The 21,961-nt window shown below is 34.2% G+C and overlaps 1 protein-coding gene across 1 annotated transcript in view; it reads left to right on the forward strand.

The window, feature by feature from the left end:
• The window catches only part of TTC23L (tetratricopeptide repeat domain 23 like), a gene marked incomplete at its 3' end in the record, with an annotated part of 47,872 nt that extends 32,511 nt beyond the window's left edge, over positions 1-15,361 (forward strand). Inside the window, 2 exon segments of the mRNA XM_081296465.1 lie at positions 6,672-6,799; positions 15,275-15,361. Of these exon segments, the coding sequence (XP_081152591.1) occupies positions 6,672-6,799; positions 15,275-15,361 (215 nt within the window).
• Between the last annotated feature and the right edge of the window lie 6,600 nt (positions 15,362-21,961).

Genomic DNA, 21,961 nt, shown 5'->3' on the forward strand with positions numbered 1-21,961 from the left:
CAAATTTATGTTTATAGAGTTGGTAGATTCTAAGAGCACCTTATCTTTTTCTTACATATTAATTTTTAATGTTAAAATATATATCTTCAAATCATTATTATTCATTAATTAAGTTAAATTCTGGATAGATTGAGATTTTACACATGAAAAATAAAAATATATATTAGCCAGAAGAAAATACATTCTTGACATAGAAAGTACTAAAATTTAAAATTGGAGGAAAGAAGAACTTTCTAAGCATAAATAAAGATATAACATGAGAAGAAGTTGACTGACTTAATTACAAAAAGATCTAAAACTGTGTCTGTCACAAAAGTGTTGTACTTAAAATCAAAAACATCAAAGCCATAACCTGATTAGATCTTTACTTAGTTTTAAAACTGAATTTGTTGTTAATCTCCCATGAAAAGACATCTCCAGGTACAGATGATTTTACTGTGGAATTCTACCTAACATTTAAAGAAGGAATAATACTAGTTCTATTTAATATCCTCCAGAAAATACAAGAGTAGGCAATACTTTTGAACTAATTTATGAGGCTAGCATTACCATCTACCAAAACTGGGCAAAGATATTGTAGGAAAAAATAGAAATTAAAAACAACCATAAACCAATATCTTTCATGCATGTAGACAAAAAATCTTCAACAAAACATATAGCAATACATTAAAAAGTAGAATACATCTTGAATAAAAGAAATTTTTCTCTTTAAGAATGTCAGGCTAGTTCAATATTCAAACCTAAATAAATATTAAATACATTTTTATCATATTAACAGGCTAAAAATGAAAAGCACACAGTACCTATCAACTGATGCAGAAAAAGCATTAGACAAAATTTAATATCCATTACACAAGGAAACTTTCTTAATCTGATAAGGCTTGTAAGAGAAATCCTACCACTGAGATCATGCTTATGGTAAAAGACCATGTTTTCCGCACAGTCCAATGACAAGACACGGATGTCTACTGTAGCTATTCTTATTCAACATAGTACTAGAAGTCTTAACTAAGGCAATAAGGTGAGAAATTAACAAAATACATAGAGCTTAGGAAGAAGTAAAGTGGTCCCTATTTAAAGACAATGTGGTTATCCCTGTAGAAAATTTCAAGGTCTACAAAATACCTAGAACTATTAGGTGAGTTTAAGCTTAGCAAGGTCACAGAATAGAAGACCAATGCACAAAAATTAACTATATTTTTATATAGTAACAATACAAGGCTAGAAAAAAATTTTTTAGAAACACCACTTAGAATAGTTCTCTGTCCCCAAATAAAATATTTAGGTATAAATCTGCTAAAAAAAACCCTCAGAATTTGTGTACTGTAAACTGTAAAACTCTTGATGAAAGACATCAGAGACAACCTGAATAAATAGAGAGATATACTATGTGTGGATTAGCAGACTTACTATGATTAAGATGTAAATTCTTCCATAATTACAATAAAAATTCAGCAGGAATTTTTGTAAATACAGATAAGATGATGTTAAAATTTATATGGAAAAGGAAGAAACTAAAATAGCTGAAAAGATTTTGAAATTAAGATTAAAATTGGAGGAAGAATAGTATCTGATATTAAGATTTTCTATAAAGCAAAAGTAATCAAGAACATATGATATTGATAAAGGGGAGATCAGTGTCATTAAAATTCAACAGAAACTTCAAATGAAAACCTATGTAAATATGGTTAAGTTTTGACAAAGATATAAAAGAAATTCAATATAGAAGGGATAATCTTTTGAACGAGTGGTATTAAAACAATTGGATACATGCCAAAAAAAAATTTAACTTAGCCTTTTACTTATACTATACACAAATATTAACTCATAATGGTTCATTATCCTAAATGTGAGAGCTAAAATTTACATTTAAATAGAAAAACAGAGGAGAAAAGATGAAGGAAACTGCATAAAATAAATAAAAATGGCATATAATCATATGAAAAAGTTTTAATCAAGAAACAAGTAACACAAAGATGACATCTTTCTCCTTTTGAATTTTCAGTATTTTAAAAAATGGTAATAACATCTAGGATTGATAAAGAGCAGTTTGATACAAACTATCTGGAGAACAGTTTGGAAAACTCTTTGGAAAAAAAACTGGAAGAACTACATGCATGTGCAAGGGATATGTAGATGGCCAGTGGAAAGTATCAACCAAGTGATATTTGAAATATGCCAGGCCTTGCACTGCAGTGCTCATACAGATCAATTGATGGGATAGAAGACTTATAGGCTGGAGGTTTTTGAGTACATTCTCTGCCCAAGTCATCGAGTCAACACTATGTAGACACAGGGGTAACCTTCAGGAATCCAAATTAAAAATAAAAATATGCATTAAAACCTGAGCAAAGACTTCCAGTTTTTGGTCTGGCCTTTAAGGAGCTTGGAAATCATCACTGTGTCCTAACAAGTAAAAAGCAAACTGAAAAATGAGCAACTCTTCTTAGATCTGTTAGAGAAGCGAGGTTTCCCCTGAATTGGAGAGACAGGTAGAATTACAAAGAAAAAAAGTAGAAACCCTTCTGCACAGGGCCTAATACCAGAGAGGGAGAAACTGAACAGTAAAAAGAAAGAGTTATTTGAAGCTCAGCATGGACACGTCTGAGATTTAAAAATCCCATGGAGACCCAATAATAGTGGGGCCCTGCACACTTTTGTGAGTTTTATCTCTAGGAGCTTGAGTAGGTCTTCAAAGTTAATGTTAGAGAAAAATCTTCTCATTCTCTGGCAGGAGGAGAGAAAAAATAACCACTTGGAGATATGCCAGAGCATTCTTTGGCCAGTTCTCCATATAAACAGTTTTTAAAAACCAAATCCTAAATTATTGAATTCTTTCAGAGTCTACTGACCTTGGGAAAGGAAAATACTCAATTTCAGCACCTTCTAGCTTTCTGCTTTGGGGAAGGGAATTGACTACAATTGACTCATCCATCCTGTCCCACCTAAGAGGAGTAATGAAAAGTACTGTGAAATTCGCAGTCCAGAGGTATAGGCTCATTAAAAGACCAAGACCTAATCATAGGACTGTAGAATGTTTCTCCTCACTTCGTACATTACCATCACAATGCTCAAGGCCTGTTTTACTGCAGTTCCTCTGACACAGTACATCATATCTCACTATCATACCTGGAAGCTCAGAAAACAAGAAAAAATTACAAGGCACACTAAGTCGGTCAGTCTTTCATTACTATGTTCAAAATAACTGATAAAAACTTTAAAGGAGTAAAAGTTTATTTTGGACCCAAAGTTTCAGATGAGCAGTTCATGGATGGACAGCTTCAGTACTCTGGGACTGAGGCAAGGAAGCACATCATGATAGGCGGGTTTGGAGGAGGAACACTTCTCAGCTTGGCAACTGGGAAAGCAGAAAGGGGGAAGAGCCAAGGACAGAATATGTAATCTCCAAGGCATGCCCCCAGTATCCCACTTCCTAAAGCCATCCCCGCCTTCCTACAGTTAGCAACTAGTTAGTCCATTCACATTATAAACCCACCAAATGAATTAATCCACTGGTTAAGCTACATCTCTTAATCTCCCTTCACCTTTGACAATTCCTGCATTATCCCACATGACCTTTTGGGGGACACCTCATATTTAAACCCATAAATACCTAAAAGTCAAAAAACAACATTTGAAAAACAGAGCAAGATGAACCAAACTAATATTTTAAAGCTTCCAATGGATAGACATCATGCAAGAATAAATAATATAACTAGATTGAAATACTTAGAATAATAATTCAAAAAAACACTAGTTGGTGCAGTCGTGCACACCTATAATCCTAGTGACTCAAGAGGCTGAGGCGGGTGGATCACAAGTTCAAGGCCAGCCTTGGCAACTTAGCAAGAACTTGTCTCAAAATGTAAAATGAAAAGGAATGGTGCTATATCTCAGTGGTAGAGCACCTTTGAGTTCCATCACCAGTACACACACACACACACATACACAAAGAAAACCAAACCAAAAAAGCCCCCCCCCCGCAAAATAAAAGGAACACTAGGTAATTGTTAGAATAACAAAAATGAAGAATGATCTTGATGCACTCATTACTAGACTAAACATAGCTGAGGAAAAAAACTATGAAATTGAGAATTTATCAGTAAAGACTTCAAAAACTGAAATGCAAAGAGGAAAAAAATACAACACAATATTCTAGGCTTGTGGAACAATTACAAGAAGGTGTAACATATGTATGTGTGGGAACACCAGAAGAGAAGATAGAGAACAGAAGAAATATTTGTAGCAATAACAGAATTTTCACCAAATTAGTGTCAGATGCCAAATAGCAAACCTGGAAGCTCAGAAAACATCAAGCAAGATAAATGCCAGAATAAAAACACAAACAATCTCCAGCCTATACCTAGGCATATCATATTCAAACTGCAGAAAACCAGACATAAAGAAAAAAATTGAAAGAAGCCAGAGGTGGCAAAACACATTGCGTATACAGGAGCAAAAATAAGAATTACATTTAACTTCTCACCCAAAACTATGCAATCAAATAGAGAATAGTTAAATGTTTCATTTTGAGAGATTAAAGAAACCCCCCAGCCAAGAATTCTGTACCGTGAAAAGTTATCTTTCAAAAAGTGAATGAGAAATAACAATTTTCTTAGCAAATTGAAATTGAAGGAATTTGTTACTAGTAGACTTGCCTTGCAAGAAATGTTAAAAGAAGTTTCTCAGAGAGAAGGAAAATTATGTAGATCAGAAACACATATGTACACAAAGAAAGGCAAAGAATTGAGAATAAATAAGGGATAGTAAAATAAAAAGTATTTTTTCTTATTCTTAACATAAGTTTGTTCAAAATCATAGCAACAGTGTATTCCATTATTTATAATTTTGTATATGTGTGTGTATACACATGTGTTTAAGCCCATGTAGAAGTAGAATGAATTACAACAATCACACAAGTGATGAGGAATAGAATAGGATTATTTTGTTTTTATAAGGTACTCACACTACTCATAAAGTGATATTGTATTATTTAAACGTGAACTTTGGATTGAAAACTCTAGAACAACCACTGAAAGGAGTAAAAAGCAAACAAACAAGTATAACTGATATCCTAAAAAGAAAGAAAAGGGAATCATGTAAAATGTTCAATTAAACCATAAAAGGTAGTAAAAGAATGAAAGAAAATATTGGAAACAGAACAAGTGCAACAAAATAGAAAACAATAATGAGATGAAAGATGTTAATGCAACTATATTAATCACTTTAAACATCAGTGATCTAGGATTAAGGATATAGCTCATGGCAGAGCACTTACCCCACATGTCTGAGACCCTGGGTTCAATCTTCTACACTGAAATAAATAAATAAGCCAGTAGTCTAAATAAATCAGCTTAAAGACAAAGTTTTAATATTCCATCAAAGGCAAGACCCAAATATATGTTTTCTACAATAAACCCACTTTAAGTAAATTAAAATCATTAATTTAAAGTAACGGGGTAAAGAGATATATCCCTTGCTAACATTAATCAAAATAAGGGAAAATTGGCTAGATTAGTATTGGAAAGAGTAGACTTAGAACAAGAAAAGCTATTAGGGATTAAGAGGGGCATTACATAACAATGAAGGGGTCAGTTCTCCAAGAAGGCAATCCTTAACATGTACGCAGCTAACAACAGAACGTCAAAATACATGATGCAAAATTGATAAAACTAACAAGGAGAAATAGAAGCTTTCACTATGATAATTAAGAGACTTCCATACCCTTCTATCAGAAATGGACAGGTGCACTGCTTCCTGGCCTTTTGGCTAAGATCAAGTGTAGAAATGGAAAGCTCCAACTGACAAAAATCAGTAAAGGTGAGCGTTAAACTCAATGACATCATCAATCAACTTATGTAATTGATATCTATTGACTGCATCCAATCAACAACAGAATCCACATCTTTTTCAAGCTGCTAAGGAACATTCACCAACATAGACCATGTTCTGGGTCATAAAAAACTTAAATGAATAGAAATCATACAATCTGTACTCTCAGACCACAATGGAATTAAACTAAATAAATAACAGAAGGGTACTGAAAAATACCCCAGAGATTTGGAGATTAAATAACACATTTCTAAATAATGCATAGGTTAAAGAAGAAATCTCAAGAGAAATTTAAAATATTTTGAGTTAATATTTTTTAAATGAGAACAACATCAAAATTTGTGGAATGCAGCAAAAGTGTGCTTAGAATATAACTTACAGCATTGAATTAATTGAAAAAAGATTTAAAATCAATAATGGGACCTACTGCAATATTATTAGGTCATGGTGGGCACTGTCCTTGGAAGAAATTAGTTCTTTTGGGACCCTGGTTAGTTTATTGAGGTTCCATCTCCCACAAAATAGGAACCTCAATAAACAGTGATCTCTGTATCAAGAGTTTTAGTTAAAAATATTGTCTTGCAGTACACTTGGGAGTTTCATGTGGTAGTTATTTTAGCTATTAGGATAATAAGAATATTCAGATAGAACTTTCTTTTTCTACATTAAATACATGTATTATATCATGGAAAGCATCTGATAGCATCAGGGTCTTTTTTAAGGGTACTTATGAGATGTAATATGAAAGTAAGCCTGAACTTTAAGTGTCAAAATGTTGATTGAACCAAAGCTGATATTAGAAACTTGTGAAGGCTAGCACTTGTCTTTATTTTTTCCAGATGCTGTTGAGGCATATTTTATAAAAAGTATCAGTGCATATCAAGCAACACTGGGCTCAGAGGATTATGAAACATTGACTACCATTGAAGAATTTTGCAAATGGCTTGTTGAAAATGGAGATAAACAGGTAAACATAATCAGCTCATAAACATAATTGCTAGTTTATTTATTATATCTGGACATCTTTTTTCATCTTATTTCAAACTGGAGCTCAGAAAAGTCTCAGTTAAAACTAGGAATAAAACAGGACTGGTTGGTGCTGCTTGGGATATTAGTAGAGTATTTTTCTCGTATCTTGACACATACTGCCCTTCAAGTACAGAATGTATATATAAGCTCTAACTTTATAAGTTTAATATTTTAAGTCATAATTGACTTCTACATTTGGATCTGACTGCCAATATTTTTTTTCATTGTGGTATTTACCTCTCAACCTGACCTTCAGCTCTTATTAGCTACAATTTTGTCTTCACATTTTAAAATGTTATAGAAAATGCTTTGGACTGCTGACTTTTTATTTAGAAATCTCACAAGCCTAAACAATTGTTCAAAAACTTAAGACCTGAGCTTTTTGTGTTCAAAAATTTTGTGAATACCTTTGTCTGTAATGAGATCCCACATAACTTTGATCTGACCAAACCAAATTTATACTTCCTTGGGTACGTGAAAAACATGGATAGATTTGATATGGTCACACTTAAAAGTAGGGTTTATGAAAAGTAAGAAATTATTTCTAGGAAGGAAAAAAACTTCTTTATATCACATTGTAATATTTTTAAATAAATGATGACATTTAATTATTATTTTTTAATTTTAACTGCTGCTTGTTCAAGCAAAAATCCTACAGTAATTTGCAATATTGTTTTTGCACTCATGATGTTTTCTGTTGATTCAGAAGATTACCACATGATCAATGCCACAGATTGATCTCATGTTTACTTTTACTTTCAAATATGTAAAAATGCCTTGTCAGAATTTTAGAGTCTATCTTTATTATGTTGTCGTGAGATGAACGTCCTGACTTGTTTATGATAAAACACCAATCAGTTCCTGATGGCCTTCTGCTTCTAAACAAGTGCTTCCTAGTGTTCCAAGCTCCTAAACAAAGACATAAAAGGTGGCTCTGAATATAAACCATGTTTAGGATTATAAACAATCATCTTTACCACTGGAAAGCAAATTTCAAGAGGACAGGAAATTTTGTCTTTTAGTCAATACAGTGTATCTATTGGCTGAAATGTAGTTGGAACATGGAAGGTGCTCAATAATAATGGAATTAAATTGTCAATATTTATAGCACATTTTCTATTTTTCAAAGTAGCTATTTTCTCACCTCCAAGCCTGATATGAGTCTCTAACCTATTCTCAAGGAACAAAACAGAAAGTCAGATAGTTTGGGAGTTGTATTCCTCTGGAATATAATTTTTTACTTGGTAAATAAAGATTTTGTCACTGACTTTAAAAAAAAAGTGTCCATTTGGCTAGAACCACCATCTTCCAGCAGATCATCAAATGACAAAGGCAAAGATAAAAGAAAGAAGAGGTACTTACCATATGTTTTCTGGGCTTTTAAAAAACATTGAGTTTTCCTGACTGGGTATAGTGGCACATGCCTGTAATCCCAGTGACTTGGGAAGCTGAGACAGAAGGATCATGGATTCAAGGCCAGCTCAAGCAACTTAGAGAGAGACCCTGTCTCAAAATAAAGTAAAAAGGACCGAGGGTATAGCTTGGTAGTAGTGCGCTTGCCTCACTTTCATAATGCCCTAAGTTCAATCCTTAATACTGCAACAAAGCAAAACAACAAAAGAGAACATATACTTTTTTTCCTTTGGCCACTTACATGCAAAACAGATGATATTATAAATATTATGCGGGCTGGGGATGTGGCTCAAGTGGTAGCGCGCTCGCCTGGCATGCGTGTGGCCTGGGTTTGATCCTCAGAACCACATACAAACAAAGATGTTGTGTCCACCAAAAACTGAAAAATAAATATTAAAAAATTCTCTTTCTCTATCTCTCTCTCTTTAAAAATAAATAAATAAATATTAACATGCAGAAATCAGTGTAATATACCAACTTAAAGAATAAAAATTATATGATCATCACAAAAAAATGTAGAAATAAACTTGACAAAATTCAATAATAATAAAATAATAAAAAATCAGCCAACAACCTATGAATAAATGGAAATTATCCTCAATAAAGATCATATATGAAAAGCCTACAGTTAATATCATATTCAGTAGTAAAAATTTAAAAACTTTTTCTCTAAAATTTGGAACAAAATAAGGATACCATCTTTCTTCACTTCTTTTCAATGTTGTACTAAAAGTACTAGCCAAATCATTAGGCAAGAAAAAAAGAAACAAAAAGCATTCAAATTGAAAAGGAAAAAATAGAAATTTTGTTTACAGAATGATATGTGTTATGTAAAAAAAACCCTAAAGATTACACACACACACACACACACACACACACACACACACACGATAGAACCGATAAGTTCAGGGCTGGGGTTTTAGCTCAGTGGTAAAGCACTTGCCTTGCATACGTGAGGCCCTGAGTTTGATCCTTAGCACAATATAAAAATAAATAAATAAAAATAAAGATATTGTGTAAAAAAAAACCCAAAACTGTTAAGTTCAATAAAATTGCCTGAGACAAACATATAGAAGAAATCAGTTGTATCTTTGTACACTAATAATGAACAATCTGAAAAGGAAGCAAGAAAACTATCTCATTTACCATAGCATCCAAAAGAATGAAATACTTAGAATTTAATAAACTTAACCAAGAAGGTGAAATCTTGTATACTTAAAAAATAATGAAATTATAATGCATGTTTTCCTACTTTAAAAATGCAAAGATATTATAGAGCTATGAGATTCCTAGATTTTTTAATATATATTTTTTAGTTGTAGATGGGCACAATACCTTTATTTTATGTATTTTTATGAGGTGCTAAGGATCAAATCCAGTGCCTCACACATGCTAGGTAAGTGTTCTACCACTGAGCTACGAACCCAGCCCCAAGATTCTTAGATTATTGACAGAATTTCCTGGAAAGCAGCAATTGAAGCTTTTTAAAATCAGTTGTTTAATATGGCATATAAAGGATAATGGTTACACTTTCAACTTAGTTCTGAAGAAATGTTCTATTTATACATGTCAAAATAGAAATAATAGGTAGTTCAATTATTTCAATTATATGGGATTCAATTATCTTGAAGGTACAATGATAACTAAACCTCATTATCCTCTCTAAAGAAAACACATTGGAAGGCAAATACATAAAGCAATATGATAAATATTTTTCAATATATACTGATCTTTTTTGCTATATTGTAAGTAGTAAAGAGTGAGCACTAATTGCTCTGGCTAGCATTTGAAGGAGTATGTTGAATAGGAGTGGAGAAAGAGGTCATCCCTGTCGTGTTACTGTTTTTAGAGGGAATGTTTTCAATTTTTCTCCACTGCAATGATGTTGGTTTTGGATTTAACATATATAGCTATTATAATGTTGAGGCATGTTCCTACTATCCATAGTTTTTCTAGTGTTTTGAACATAATGAATGTTGAATTTTATCAAATGCTTTTTTGGCATCTATTGAGATAATCTTGTGATTCTTTCTTTAAGTATATTGATGAGATGAATTAAATTTATTGATTTCCATATGTTGAATCAGCCTTACATCCCTGAGATGAACCTCACTTGATCATGGTACATTATCTTTTTAATATGTTTTTGTATGCTGTTTGCCAGGATTTTATTAAGAATTTTTGCATCTATGTTCATCAGGGGCATAGATCTGAAGTTTTCTTCTTTGATGTGCCTTTGTCTGGTTTGGGTATCAGGACGATACTAGCTATTAGACAAAAGAAAGAAAGGGATATGAATAGGAAAAGAAGACTGCAAATTATCCCTATTTGCTGATGACATAATTTTATATTTAGAAGACCCAAAAACTTCACTAGGAATCTTCTAGAACTCATAAATAAAATCAGCAAAAAGTAGCAGTATATTAAATCAGTTGTGTTCCTATACACCAATGATGAATCAGCCGAAAATCAGGAAAACTTCCCCTTCACAATAGCCTCAAAAAAAATTGGGAATCAATCTAAAAAAAGATGTGAAATTCCTCTACAATGAAAACTACAGAACACTAAAGAAAGAGATTGAAGAAAACCTTAGAAGATGGAAAGATCTCAAATCTTGGATAGGCAGAATTAATAATTTCAAAATGGCCTTACTGCCAAAAGCACTATACAGATTTAATGCAATTCCTATTAATATTCCAATGATGTTCTTCATATAAATAGAAAAAGCAGTCATGAAATTCATTTGGAAAAGTAAGAGGCCCAGAGTAGCTAAAGCAATCCTTATCGAGAAATGTGAAGCAGGGGGCATCACGATACTTGACCTTAAATTATACTACAGAGCTATAGAAACCAAAATGGCCTGGTATTGGCACAGAAACAGTCATTAAGACCAATGGAATAGAATAGAAGTCACAGAGACAACCCCACTAAATACAATTATCTCATCCTAGACAAAGGTGCCATAAACATACATTGGAGAAAAGGTAACCTCTTCAACAAATGGTGCTAGGAAAACTGGAAATCCATATGTAGTAGAATGAAAGTTAAACCCTTCTCTCACCCTGCAAAAAAATCAACTCAAAATGGATCAAGAACACAGGCATTAGACCAGAGACCCTATGCCTAGTAGAAGAAAATATAGGCCAGAATTCCTCAACAAGACTTCTAAAATACAAGAAATAAAACCACGAATCAGTAAATGGGATGGTATCAAACTAAAAAGCTTCTTCACAGCAAAGGAAACAATCAAGAATGTGAACAGATTGCCTACAGAATGGGTGAAAATCTTTACTACCAGCACCTCAGATAGTGTATTAATCTCCAGGTTATACTAATAACTCAAAAAACACCAAAACAAAAACAAACAAACAAGCAAAAAAAAAACAAATACTCCAGTAAATAAGCAGGCTAAGAAACTGAACAGGCACTTCACAGAAGAAGAAATACAAATGGGCAAAAAAATATATGAAAAACTTTTCAGTATTCTCTAGCAATTAGAGAAATGCAAATCAAAACTACACTGAGATTCCATCTTACCCTATTGAGAATGGCAGTTATCAAGCACACAAGCAACAATAAATGTTGGTAAGGTTGTGAGAAAAAGGTTCACTTATACATTGCTGGTGGGACTGCAAATTGGTGCAACCACTTTGGAAAGCAGTATGGAGATTCTTCAGAAAACTTGGAATGGAACCACCATTTGGCCCAGTTATTCCAATCCTTGGCATAAACATGAAGGACTTAAAATCAGTACACTACAGAGATGCAGCTACTTCAATGTTTATAACAGCTCAGTTCACAATAGCCAAGCTATGGAACCAACCAAGGTATTTTACCATATATGAATGCATAAAGCAAATGTGCTATATATATATACAATAGAATATTACTCAGTCATAAAGAACAATGAAAATATGGCATTTGCTGGTAAATGGATGGAACTGGAGAATATCATGTTATGTGAAATAAGTCAGTCCCCAAAAAACAAAGGCAGAATATTCTCTCTGATATGTGAATGCTAATTCACAACAAGGGAGGGAAGATTAGAAGTTCATTGGACTATACAAAGGGGAATAAAGAGAAGGGAGGTGGGATGGGAATTAGAAAGCCAGTAAAATAAATTTAAGGTATCTTTTCTATCCTTACATATGAATACATGACCAATGTAATTCCATGTACAACCACAACAATGGGATCCTAAATGGAACAAATTATTCTATTTCTGTACAATATGTCAAAATGTAGATTGTGTACATCTTGAAAGAACAAATAATTTTTTATATTTTTATTTATTTTTTATATATTTTAAAATTTATTCTAATTAGGTATATATGACAGCAGAATGCATTTTGATTCATTGTACACAATTGCAGCACAACTTTTCATTTCTCTGGTTACACAATGTGGCGTTGCATCACATGTGCATTCATATGCGTACCTAAGGCAATGATGTCCATCTCATTCCACTATGTTCCCTACCCCCATGGCCCCTCCCTTCCCCTCTCTCTTTGCCCAATCAAAGTTTCTCCATTTTCCCATGCCCCTGCCCCCAATTATGGATCAGCATCCACTTATCAGAGAGAACATTTGGCCTTTAGTTTTTTGGGATTGGCGTACTTTGCTTAGCATGATATTCTCCAGCTCCATCCATTTACCTGCAAATGCCATAATTTTATTATCTTTTAATGCCAAAAGAACAAATAAGTTTTTAAAAAATGTCACAGCCTTCTCCAGTGGGAGAGTGAGTACTAGACTGAAAGACAGCTGGTCTAAACTTTTTAAGATATATTAATATTATGAAATATAAAAATTGCAAAAGACTATGGAATTATGAAAACTAAATGCAATATAATATTCTTAGTAGATTTTACTGGGACAATTAGAAAATTTGCACTGGAATATATATGAAGCTAATGGTATTGTACCAATTAAAATTTATTGATTGATAATGTTATTGTAGTTAAAGAGGAAATTTTCTAAGAAGACATTGCTTAAGTATTTATGGGGAAAGTATCTTGTTGACTACAACTTATTTTCAAATAAAATATGGATAGATATATATTCACCCTTGTGTGTGTGTGCACGCACGCACTGGGGAGAAAAAGAGCACACTAAAGCAAATGTGGAGAAATGGTAATCATTTGTGAATCTAGGTGAACATTTTATGAGTATCCATCCTATTACTTTTCAGCTAACAAAAAAGTCTGAAATTTTTTAAAAGAAAGAATGAGGGCTATGGAATTCAGAATTCAGACTGTGTGGTGTTTGAATCCTGAGATGGTCAGCTATAGGTTATGTGATCTTTGGCAAGATCTTTAGCTTTTATAAATCCTCATTCCTTCATCTGTAAAATGAGTACAACAATAGTTTCTGTCACATTGGATAGTCATGAAAATTAAATAATATTATACATGTGAATTAACTACTTTTAGTTATAAGCTTGGAACTTTAACTCAGGAGAAACAAATTGTTTAGGTGACACATCATAACTGACTGTCCTGGTGGGGCCAAGTCATTGTAGGATAGAATGCCTCCTTCACAGAGCTCATGCCATAGAAACCGAAGGCTCTTTCAGAACTGCCAGGTTGATTTTTTTTTTTAATTCATCCCCTAGGAGGCTTACAAACTGCTAAAGGCTTCACTGAAGTCCCAGATCATCAGCTATGGTGACTGTAGCAAAGAGGTGGCTGAAACTTTTTATAACTTGGGCAGGATCTGCTTTGCCAAAGGAGAGCTCAGAAAGGCAATTCAGCTGCTAAGGAAGGTGAGCCAAGGAAGGTGAATTCTGGCTGGTTTGTTACATTTTATCCTGGGCTTATCAGAAGAATTGAAGAGTGATGTTTGTATATATATATATATATATATATATATATATATATATATATATATATATATATATATATATGTATATCTCTTCCCTTTACTTCCCTTCCAGGGTGTACAAACCATTAAAATGCTGACAGAACAAAGGCTAGAGACTTAGTAAGATAGATAGGGATGCCTCTACCTAACACCTAGGTTTGCTCAAAGTAAGAGAAGAAGTCTATAAAGATCAACTAACACTCAAGTGAGCAGAGGATGGAGTGACAGGCAATCCACATATTGCATTGATAAACATCAGGTTTGGACAAATTTTTATCTCATTTTAGGTTAGCTTAATGTAAACAAAAAAATCACAAATAACAGGAAAAAGGTACCTCACTTGAAGAGAACCACTGTAAATATCCATGGTTCTTTTTCATGAAGTGTCTGCTAAACATCTTCTGGGACTTTCAGCTCTCTGGGAGAGTCTGGTGAGCTTTGGTCCCCTTTCCTGTATAATGCCCAGAAACAGTCAAAACAATAATCTGGGATAATCATAGGGTTAACCTCACTTGTTATCCTTTTCTTAGGGATCATGGTCTTTTATTGTCTGATGTATGGTATCTTAAAAATTAAAAAGTTTCAAAAATTCATGCACTTTTGTCTACTTTTTTTCCTTTTTTTGTTGATTCAGGTATAGAGAAAACCTGGTCCCTACCATTCCATGTTGGCTAGAAACAAAGTTAAGCAATAAAATTCAAAATGGAAAACTACCTAAAGTAAAATTATGCAGCATGAGAAAACAAGGCAGCTTTGGGATACATGCCTAAATCTCATTTTATTTAATTTCTATCCATTAGTTATAGCTATGTGGAAAATCCTAATGGAAACCACTAATGTAGTCATGTTTTAAGCAGGGATGATATCAGTTTGGGGCTGTTACTTTAGCTATCAGCAGCCATGTATGGTAGAGGAAGGTGAAGCAAACTGGAGCATGAGTGTTATAGAAGGTAACCAAAGAGGCTTCAGTGACAGTTCTTTTCCTGCTTGGTAGAGAACCAATGACATGTAATATAGGCATTCCAAATTTAAAGTTATGACATTCCAGTTCCACTGGTCCTTTTCTGAGTTAATTTGCACTTAAGGTACTTGCTATAGGATTCTCTTTAACCTATTATGTTTCTCACTTCACTTACAGTGTCTGATGATTCAAATTCTTGTATATGGAAGTGAGCATAGTAAAAGCAAAGAGACAAAAGGCCTCCTTACCCAACTGCAGAGGTAAGTTCTGTTCCTGGGCATCAACCAGATCATCAGTGTGAAAATACGTCTAGCAAAGGCCTCTCACTGATTAAACCAGTGTTTAAAGTCAGCTTCTTCTCTGCTGTGTCTAAAAGACCTAACAAGAACAATTTTAAGGTGGAAAAGTTTATTGGGGGCTTATAATTTCTGAGGTCTCAGTCCATAGATCACCAGTTCCATACCTTGGGGCTGGAGGTGAGGCAGAACATCATGACAGAAGAGTGTGGTGGAGGAAGGCAGATCAGGACATGGCCACCAACAAGTCAAGAGAGACTCTCCTCACCACAGACAATATATGTATCTACAGGTACACCCCGATGACCCAGCTTCTCCAGTTACACTCTACCTGCCTACAGTTACCACTCACTACAGTTATCACAGGGTTAATGCACTGATTAGGTTAAGGTTTTGATAACTGAATCGTTTCACCTAATATTGAAACCAGACAACCAGATGGTGATGATTTACTTCTGTCATTGTTACTAGTAAGACAAAATTATGCCTCTGCTATAGATTTAGCTAAATCCTATGCTGAGGGTAACCAACTTATTTCTTGTATTCTCTTAGAACACAGTATTGTAGCTAGGCACAGTGGTACCCACCTGTAATCCCAGTGACATAGGAGGCTGAGGCTTCTCCAGTTACACTCTACCTGCCTACAGTTACCACTCACTACAGTTATCACAGGGTTAATGCACTGATTAGGTTAAGGTTTTGATAACTGAATCGTTTCACCTAATATTGAAACCAGACAACCAGATGGTGATGATTTACTTCTGTCATTGTTACTAGTAAGACAAAATTATGCCTCTGCTATAGATTTAGCTAAATCCTATGCTGAGGGTAACCAACTTATTTCTTGTATTCTCTTAGAACACAGTATTGTAGCTAGGCACAGTGGTACCCACCTGTAATCCCAGTGACATAGGAGGCTGAGGCTGGCAGATCACAAGTTTGAGGCCAGCCTCAGAAACTTAGCAAGAACCCTGTCTCGAGATAAAAATAAAAAGGGCTGGGGATTTAGCTCTATGGTAAAGTGCCCCTGGGTTTGATCCCTAGTACTAAAAGTAAACACACACAGTTTATAGCTTTCTGCTACAGTAATAATGTTCTTTATAATATCTTTTTCAATGCCAAACATTATAGCTAAATTCTGCAAGTTAATGCAGTGTGATAGATATGATATGGATTTATACAAATTCAATTATTTTTCTTGATGAAGGTACAAAGTCCATGTTCCTAAATGTATGGTACATTCATTGGGAATTTACTTATTTTCAACGTTAGTGATGAGAGAACTTGTTTGTATTCTGTTCTTGAATGTTTAGATATAAGCTGAAGAGAATATATGCAAACTTGCCTCATTCTTTAGCCGTGGTGTATTACTGATGTTATTTACCTCTACATGATGTTGACACTGAACTGTTCTCTGAGAAAGAGGAGAATTAAAATTAGTTGAATATTTACTAACTGCCTAGTGGAGATAGATCCTATTCATAAAGTATTTTATTTAAGCCTTACAAATACCCAATTTGAAAGCTCTCATTTGATAGAAGGGAGCCTGATGTTCTGTAAAGGAATTTGCCTAAAGCCTCTGTCTTGGACATTCAAGGAAGTGCTACCCTTTAGACCATGTGCTTTTTTCTGAGAGCCTCAAACAAAGAGGGTCATCCTTATTGGGTGAGAGTTAGGACCCTGATTGCATTTACCACATGGGACTCACAATCCATCTCTTCTCAGTGGGCTCACCAGGGAGACAAAATGAGAAGGAAGAATACTTTCAGCCCATCCTCTCTGCACCAACCTCAGTCAGAGCCACATGTAAGGCAGGACCCACAGAAGGCTAGCTCCTTTTAAAAAAATCCTTAACCAGGGGATGAGGTTCTCCAGCTTCCCTCTGTGATGCCAAAGTTAGGAGTATAGAGAGGAACAGCCAAACGGCAACACAGAGAACTTTGTTCCTTGCCTGTCAGTGAATTGAAAGCATATTTGCTTAATAAGTAACCATAAAATATGAACAATTATCATATCAAAGTCCTTCATTTCCCTGACATTGTACTATATTAATATGTGTTATTTCTGATTGATAAACCACACTGCTGGTTAGGTATTTTTTGTCTCCCATGATGAAACAGAGTCTCAGAATATTTGTATATCTTGTCAGAAATCTCCAATTTGGTAAGTGTGGTAAGATTTGAATCCAAGTTGATTAGATTTCAAAACTGCCCTTATTTTACTATATAATATGTATTCAGATTTTGATGATGGGTACACATATGCGCATTACCTGTTCATCAAGTAAGACTCCAGAACCCATTTTACATATGAAGAAATGAGAACTGACTTACTTGAGTTAATTTGCCCAGGAAGAGGCAGAACTGGAATTTTAATACAGATCTCTTACTCTAGGATACATTCTCTGCAGGTGATGTAGCTTGCACTCTGAAGGTAGACTTCCTGGATTCAAAACTCAGGCTCTAATTCTCAGTCCTCTGACCTCAGAGAAGTTACCTTATCTCCTTCAGCTTCTAGTTATGCATTGGTAAAATAATAGTACCTTCCTCAGCAAGTGGGTTTTCAGAATTAATGAGTGCTTAGATCAGGGCCTGGCAGGTTTTAAATGCTCAATGAATGTTGACATCATAATAATGAAATAACAATAATAAAAGTAATTGTCTTTCTGAGATGCTAGAAATAATAAATAGGTCAGAATGTTCAAATAAGAGGCTTCTGAGAATCACCCTATTATTATTTTATATTAAGAGTATTGGTAAGAAATATACATAACTAGAGTCAGACCTGTGATCTTTTTTTATTATTTTATTTTCCCCCAAAAGATTGGCATGTGAATATCTATTTATTTATTTATTTTAAATTTAAAAATTTTATTTATTCTAATTAGTTATATATGACTGCAGAATTCGATTCAATTCATATTACACAAATAGAGCACAATTTTTCATGTCTCTGGTTGAACACAAAGTAGAGTCATACCATTTGTGTTTTCATACATTAACTTAGGGTAATGATGTCTATCTCATTCCATCGTCTTTCTACCCCTGTGTCCCCTTCCCTCCCCTCCCTCCCCTTTGCCCTATCTAAAGTTTGTTCCTTCCATGCCCCCCTATCTCCATTATGAATCAGCATCCGTATATCAGAGAAAACATTCCACATTTGGGTTTTTGGAATTGTTTTACTTCACTTAGCATTATATTCTTCAACTCCATCCATTTAACTGCAAATGCCATGATTTTATTCTCTTTTAATGCTGAGTAATATATTCCATTGTGTATATATAACACATTTTCTTTACCCATTCATCTACTACTGAAGGGAATCTAGGTTGGATCCACAATTTAGTTATTGTGAATTGTGCTGCAATAAACATTGATCTGGCTGTGTGCCTGTACTATGCTGTTTTTAAGTCCTTTGGGTATAAACCAAGGAGTGAGATAGTTGGGTCAAATGTTGATTCCATTCCCAGTTTTCCAAGGAATCTCCATACTTCTTTCCAGATTGTTTGCACCAATTTGCATTCCTACCAGCAATGTAAGAGTGTGCCCTTTTCCCCACATCCTTGCCAACACTTATTGTTGTTTGTATTCTTAATAGCTTCCATTCTGACTGGAGTGAGGTGAAATCTTAATAGTAGTTTTGATTTGCATTTCTCTAATTGCTAGAGATGTTGAACATTTTTTCATGTATTTGTTGACTGATTGTATATCATCTTCTGAGAAGTGTCTGTTCTGTTCCTTGGCCCATTTATTGATTGTATTGTTTTTTGATGTTAAGATTTTTGAGTTCTTTATATATCCTAGAGATTAATGCTCTATCTGATGTGCATGTGGTAAAAATTTGCTCCCATTCTGTAGCCTCTCTATTCACCTCACTTGTGGGAGACCAACCTTGTACGTGACTGAGTCATACTCCCCAGCTAGGTGCTAAGGTGCTCAGTCAGAAATGTGGCAGAGCTTTCTCCACCCTTCTTGGGTTGGAGGGTCGGTGTCTCGTGCATGGGTGTGTCTTGCTACAGCCCCATGGGTAAAGCTATGCTCACCTGTTGCTTTGTAATATAATCCCTTGCCCTATTTAGGATAGAATCTTTCATGGAAGTGCCTTGTGTGTGTCCCCTTCTCTTACTGTGCCCTTGGGTGTGGCCTACCCAGGTGTCAGTCAACCTGCTGACAATGGACATCATGAAGATAGACTCAGCCCCCTGAAACCTGACCCCTTGCCTCATTTGAATAGCTTCTCCTCAATAAAAGGGGTCAGCTTGTGCTCTTGCCCTCTCTCTCCTTGCAGACCCTTAAGGTCAGAGGAGTGTCACATTGACCCCAAAGAAAAAGGTATTTGTGTCTCTTGTGTGGTTATTTCCTGCAGCCCAAGCCCAATTCAATTGGAGTAAACCCTGAGCCTTTTAGTCGAAAGAACAGATTGTTTCTTTTGCTGGGAAGAAGTTTTTGAGTTTGAATCCATCCCATTTATTGATTCTTGATTTTAATTCATATTCTATAGGAATCTTATTAAGAAGTCAGGGCATAATCTGAAATGATGGAGATTTGGGCCTACTTTTTCTTCTATTAGTTGCAAGGTCTCTGGTTTAATTCATAGGTCTTTGATCCACTTTGAATTGAGTTTTACACATGGGGAGAGAGTTTTTTTGCATTTGGATTTCCAGTTTTCCTAGAACCATTTGTTGAAGAGGCTATCTTTTCTCCAATATATGTTTTTGGTGCTTTTGTCTAATAATATAAGATAACTGTATTTATGTGGGTTTGCTCTGTTTCCTCTGTTCTGTACCATTGGTCTACCAATCTATTTTGGTGCCAATATCATGCCATTTTTGTTACTATAGCTCTGTAGCATAGTTTAAGTTCTGGTATAGTGATGCTACCTGCTTCACTCTTCTTGCTAAGAATTGCTTTAGCTATTCTAGGCCTCTTATTTTTCCAGATGAATTTTGTGACTGCCTTTTCTACTTCTATTGGTATTTTGATTTGAATTGCACTAAATCTGTATAGTGCTTTTGATAGTATGGTCATTTTGATAATACTAATTTTGCCTATCCAAGAACAAGGAAGATCTTTCCATCTTCTAAGGTCTTCTTTCTTTCTTTAGAGTCCTATAGTTTTCACTGCACAGGTCTTTCACTTCTTTTATTAAATTGATTTCTCCCATTTTTTTGAGGCTATTGTAAATGGGGTAGTTTTCCTGTTTCCTTTTCACAGGATTTTTCACTGATGTTCAGAAATGTTTTTGATTTATAGGTGCTGATTTTGTACCCTGCTACCTTGCCGAATTCATTCACTAGTTCTAGAAGTTTTCTGGTGGAATTTTTTGTTTCTTCTATGTATAGAATCATATAGTTGGCAAATAGTAATAATTTGAGTTCTTTTTTTCCTATCTATATCCCTTTAATTTCTTTTGTCTGTCTAATTGCTTTGGCTAGTGTTTCAAGAACTAGTGTTAAATAGAAGTGGTGAAAGAGGGCAACCTGTCTTGTTTCCATTTTTAGAGGGAATACTTTCATTTTTTCTCCATTTAGAATGAATTGGCCTGAGGCTCAGCATAGATAGCTTTTACAATGTTAAGTTAAGTACCTGTTATCCCTAGTTTTTCTAGTGTTTTGAACATGAAGGGGTGCTACATTTTGTCAAACACATTTTCTGTGTCTATTGAGATTATCATATGATTCTTATCTTTAAGTCTATTGACGTGATGAATTACATTTATTGATTTCCATATGTTGAACCAAACTTGCATGCCCTGGGATGAATGCCACTTGATCGTGGTGCACTATCTTTTTGATATGTTTTTATATTCAATTTGCCAGAATTTTATTGAGGATTTTTGCATCTATGCTCATTAGAGATACTGGTCTGAAAATTTTTTTCTTTGATGTGTCTTTGCCTGGTTTTGGAATCAGGGTGATATTGGCCTCATAGAATGAGTTTGGAAGTGTTTCTTTTTTTATTTCATGAAATAATTTGAGGAGTATTGGTATTAATTCTTCTTTAAAGATCTTGTAGAACTTGACTATGTATCCATCCAGTCCTGGGCTTTTCTTGTTTGGTAGGCTTCAGATGGCATCTTCTATTTCATTCTTTGAAATTTGTATGTTTAAACCATGTATATCGTCCTGCTTCAGAAATCATGTGACTAGAAATTTGTTGATGTCTTTGGTATTTTCTATTTCACTGGAGTACAAGTTTTCAAAATAATTTCTAATTATATTGTATATTTCTGTAGTGTCTGTTATGATATTTCCTTTTTTATCATGGAAGTTAGTAATTTGATTTTTCTCTCTCCTCTTCATTAGCATGGCTAAAGGTTTATCAATTTTATTTATTTTTTCAAAGAATCAACTTATTGTTTTCTCAATTTTTTTCAATTGTTTCTTTTGTTTCAATTTCATTGATTACAGCTCTGATTTTAATTATTTCCTATTTTCTACTGCTTTTGGTGTTGATTTGTTCTTCTTTTTCTAGGGCTTTGATATGTAATGCTAAATCATTTATTTATTGACTTTTTCTTCTTTAAAGGAATGAACTTCATGCAATGAAATTTCCTCTTAGTACTGCCT

This window comes from Spermophilus citellus (genome assembly GCF_964194105.1).
Source record: "Spermophilus citellus genome assembly, chromosome: 1".
Taxonomy (NCBI): Eukaryota; Metazoa; Chordata; class Mammalia; order Rodentia; family Sciuridae; genus Spermophilus; species Spermophilus citellus.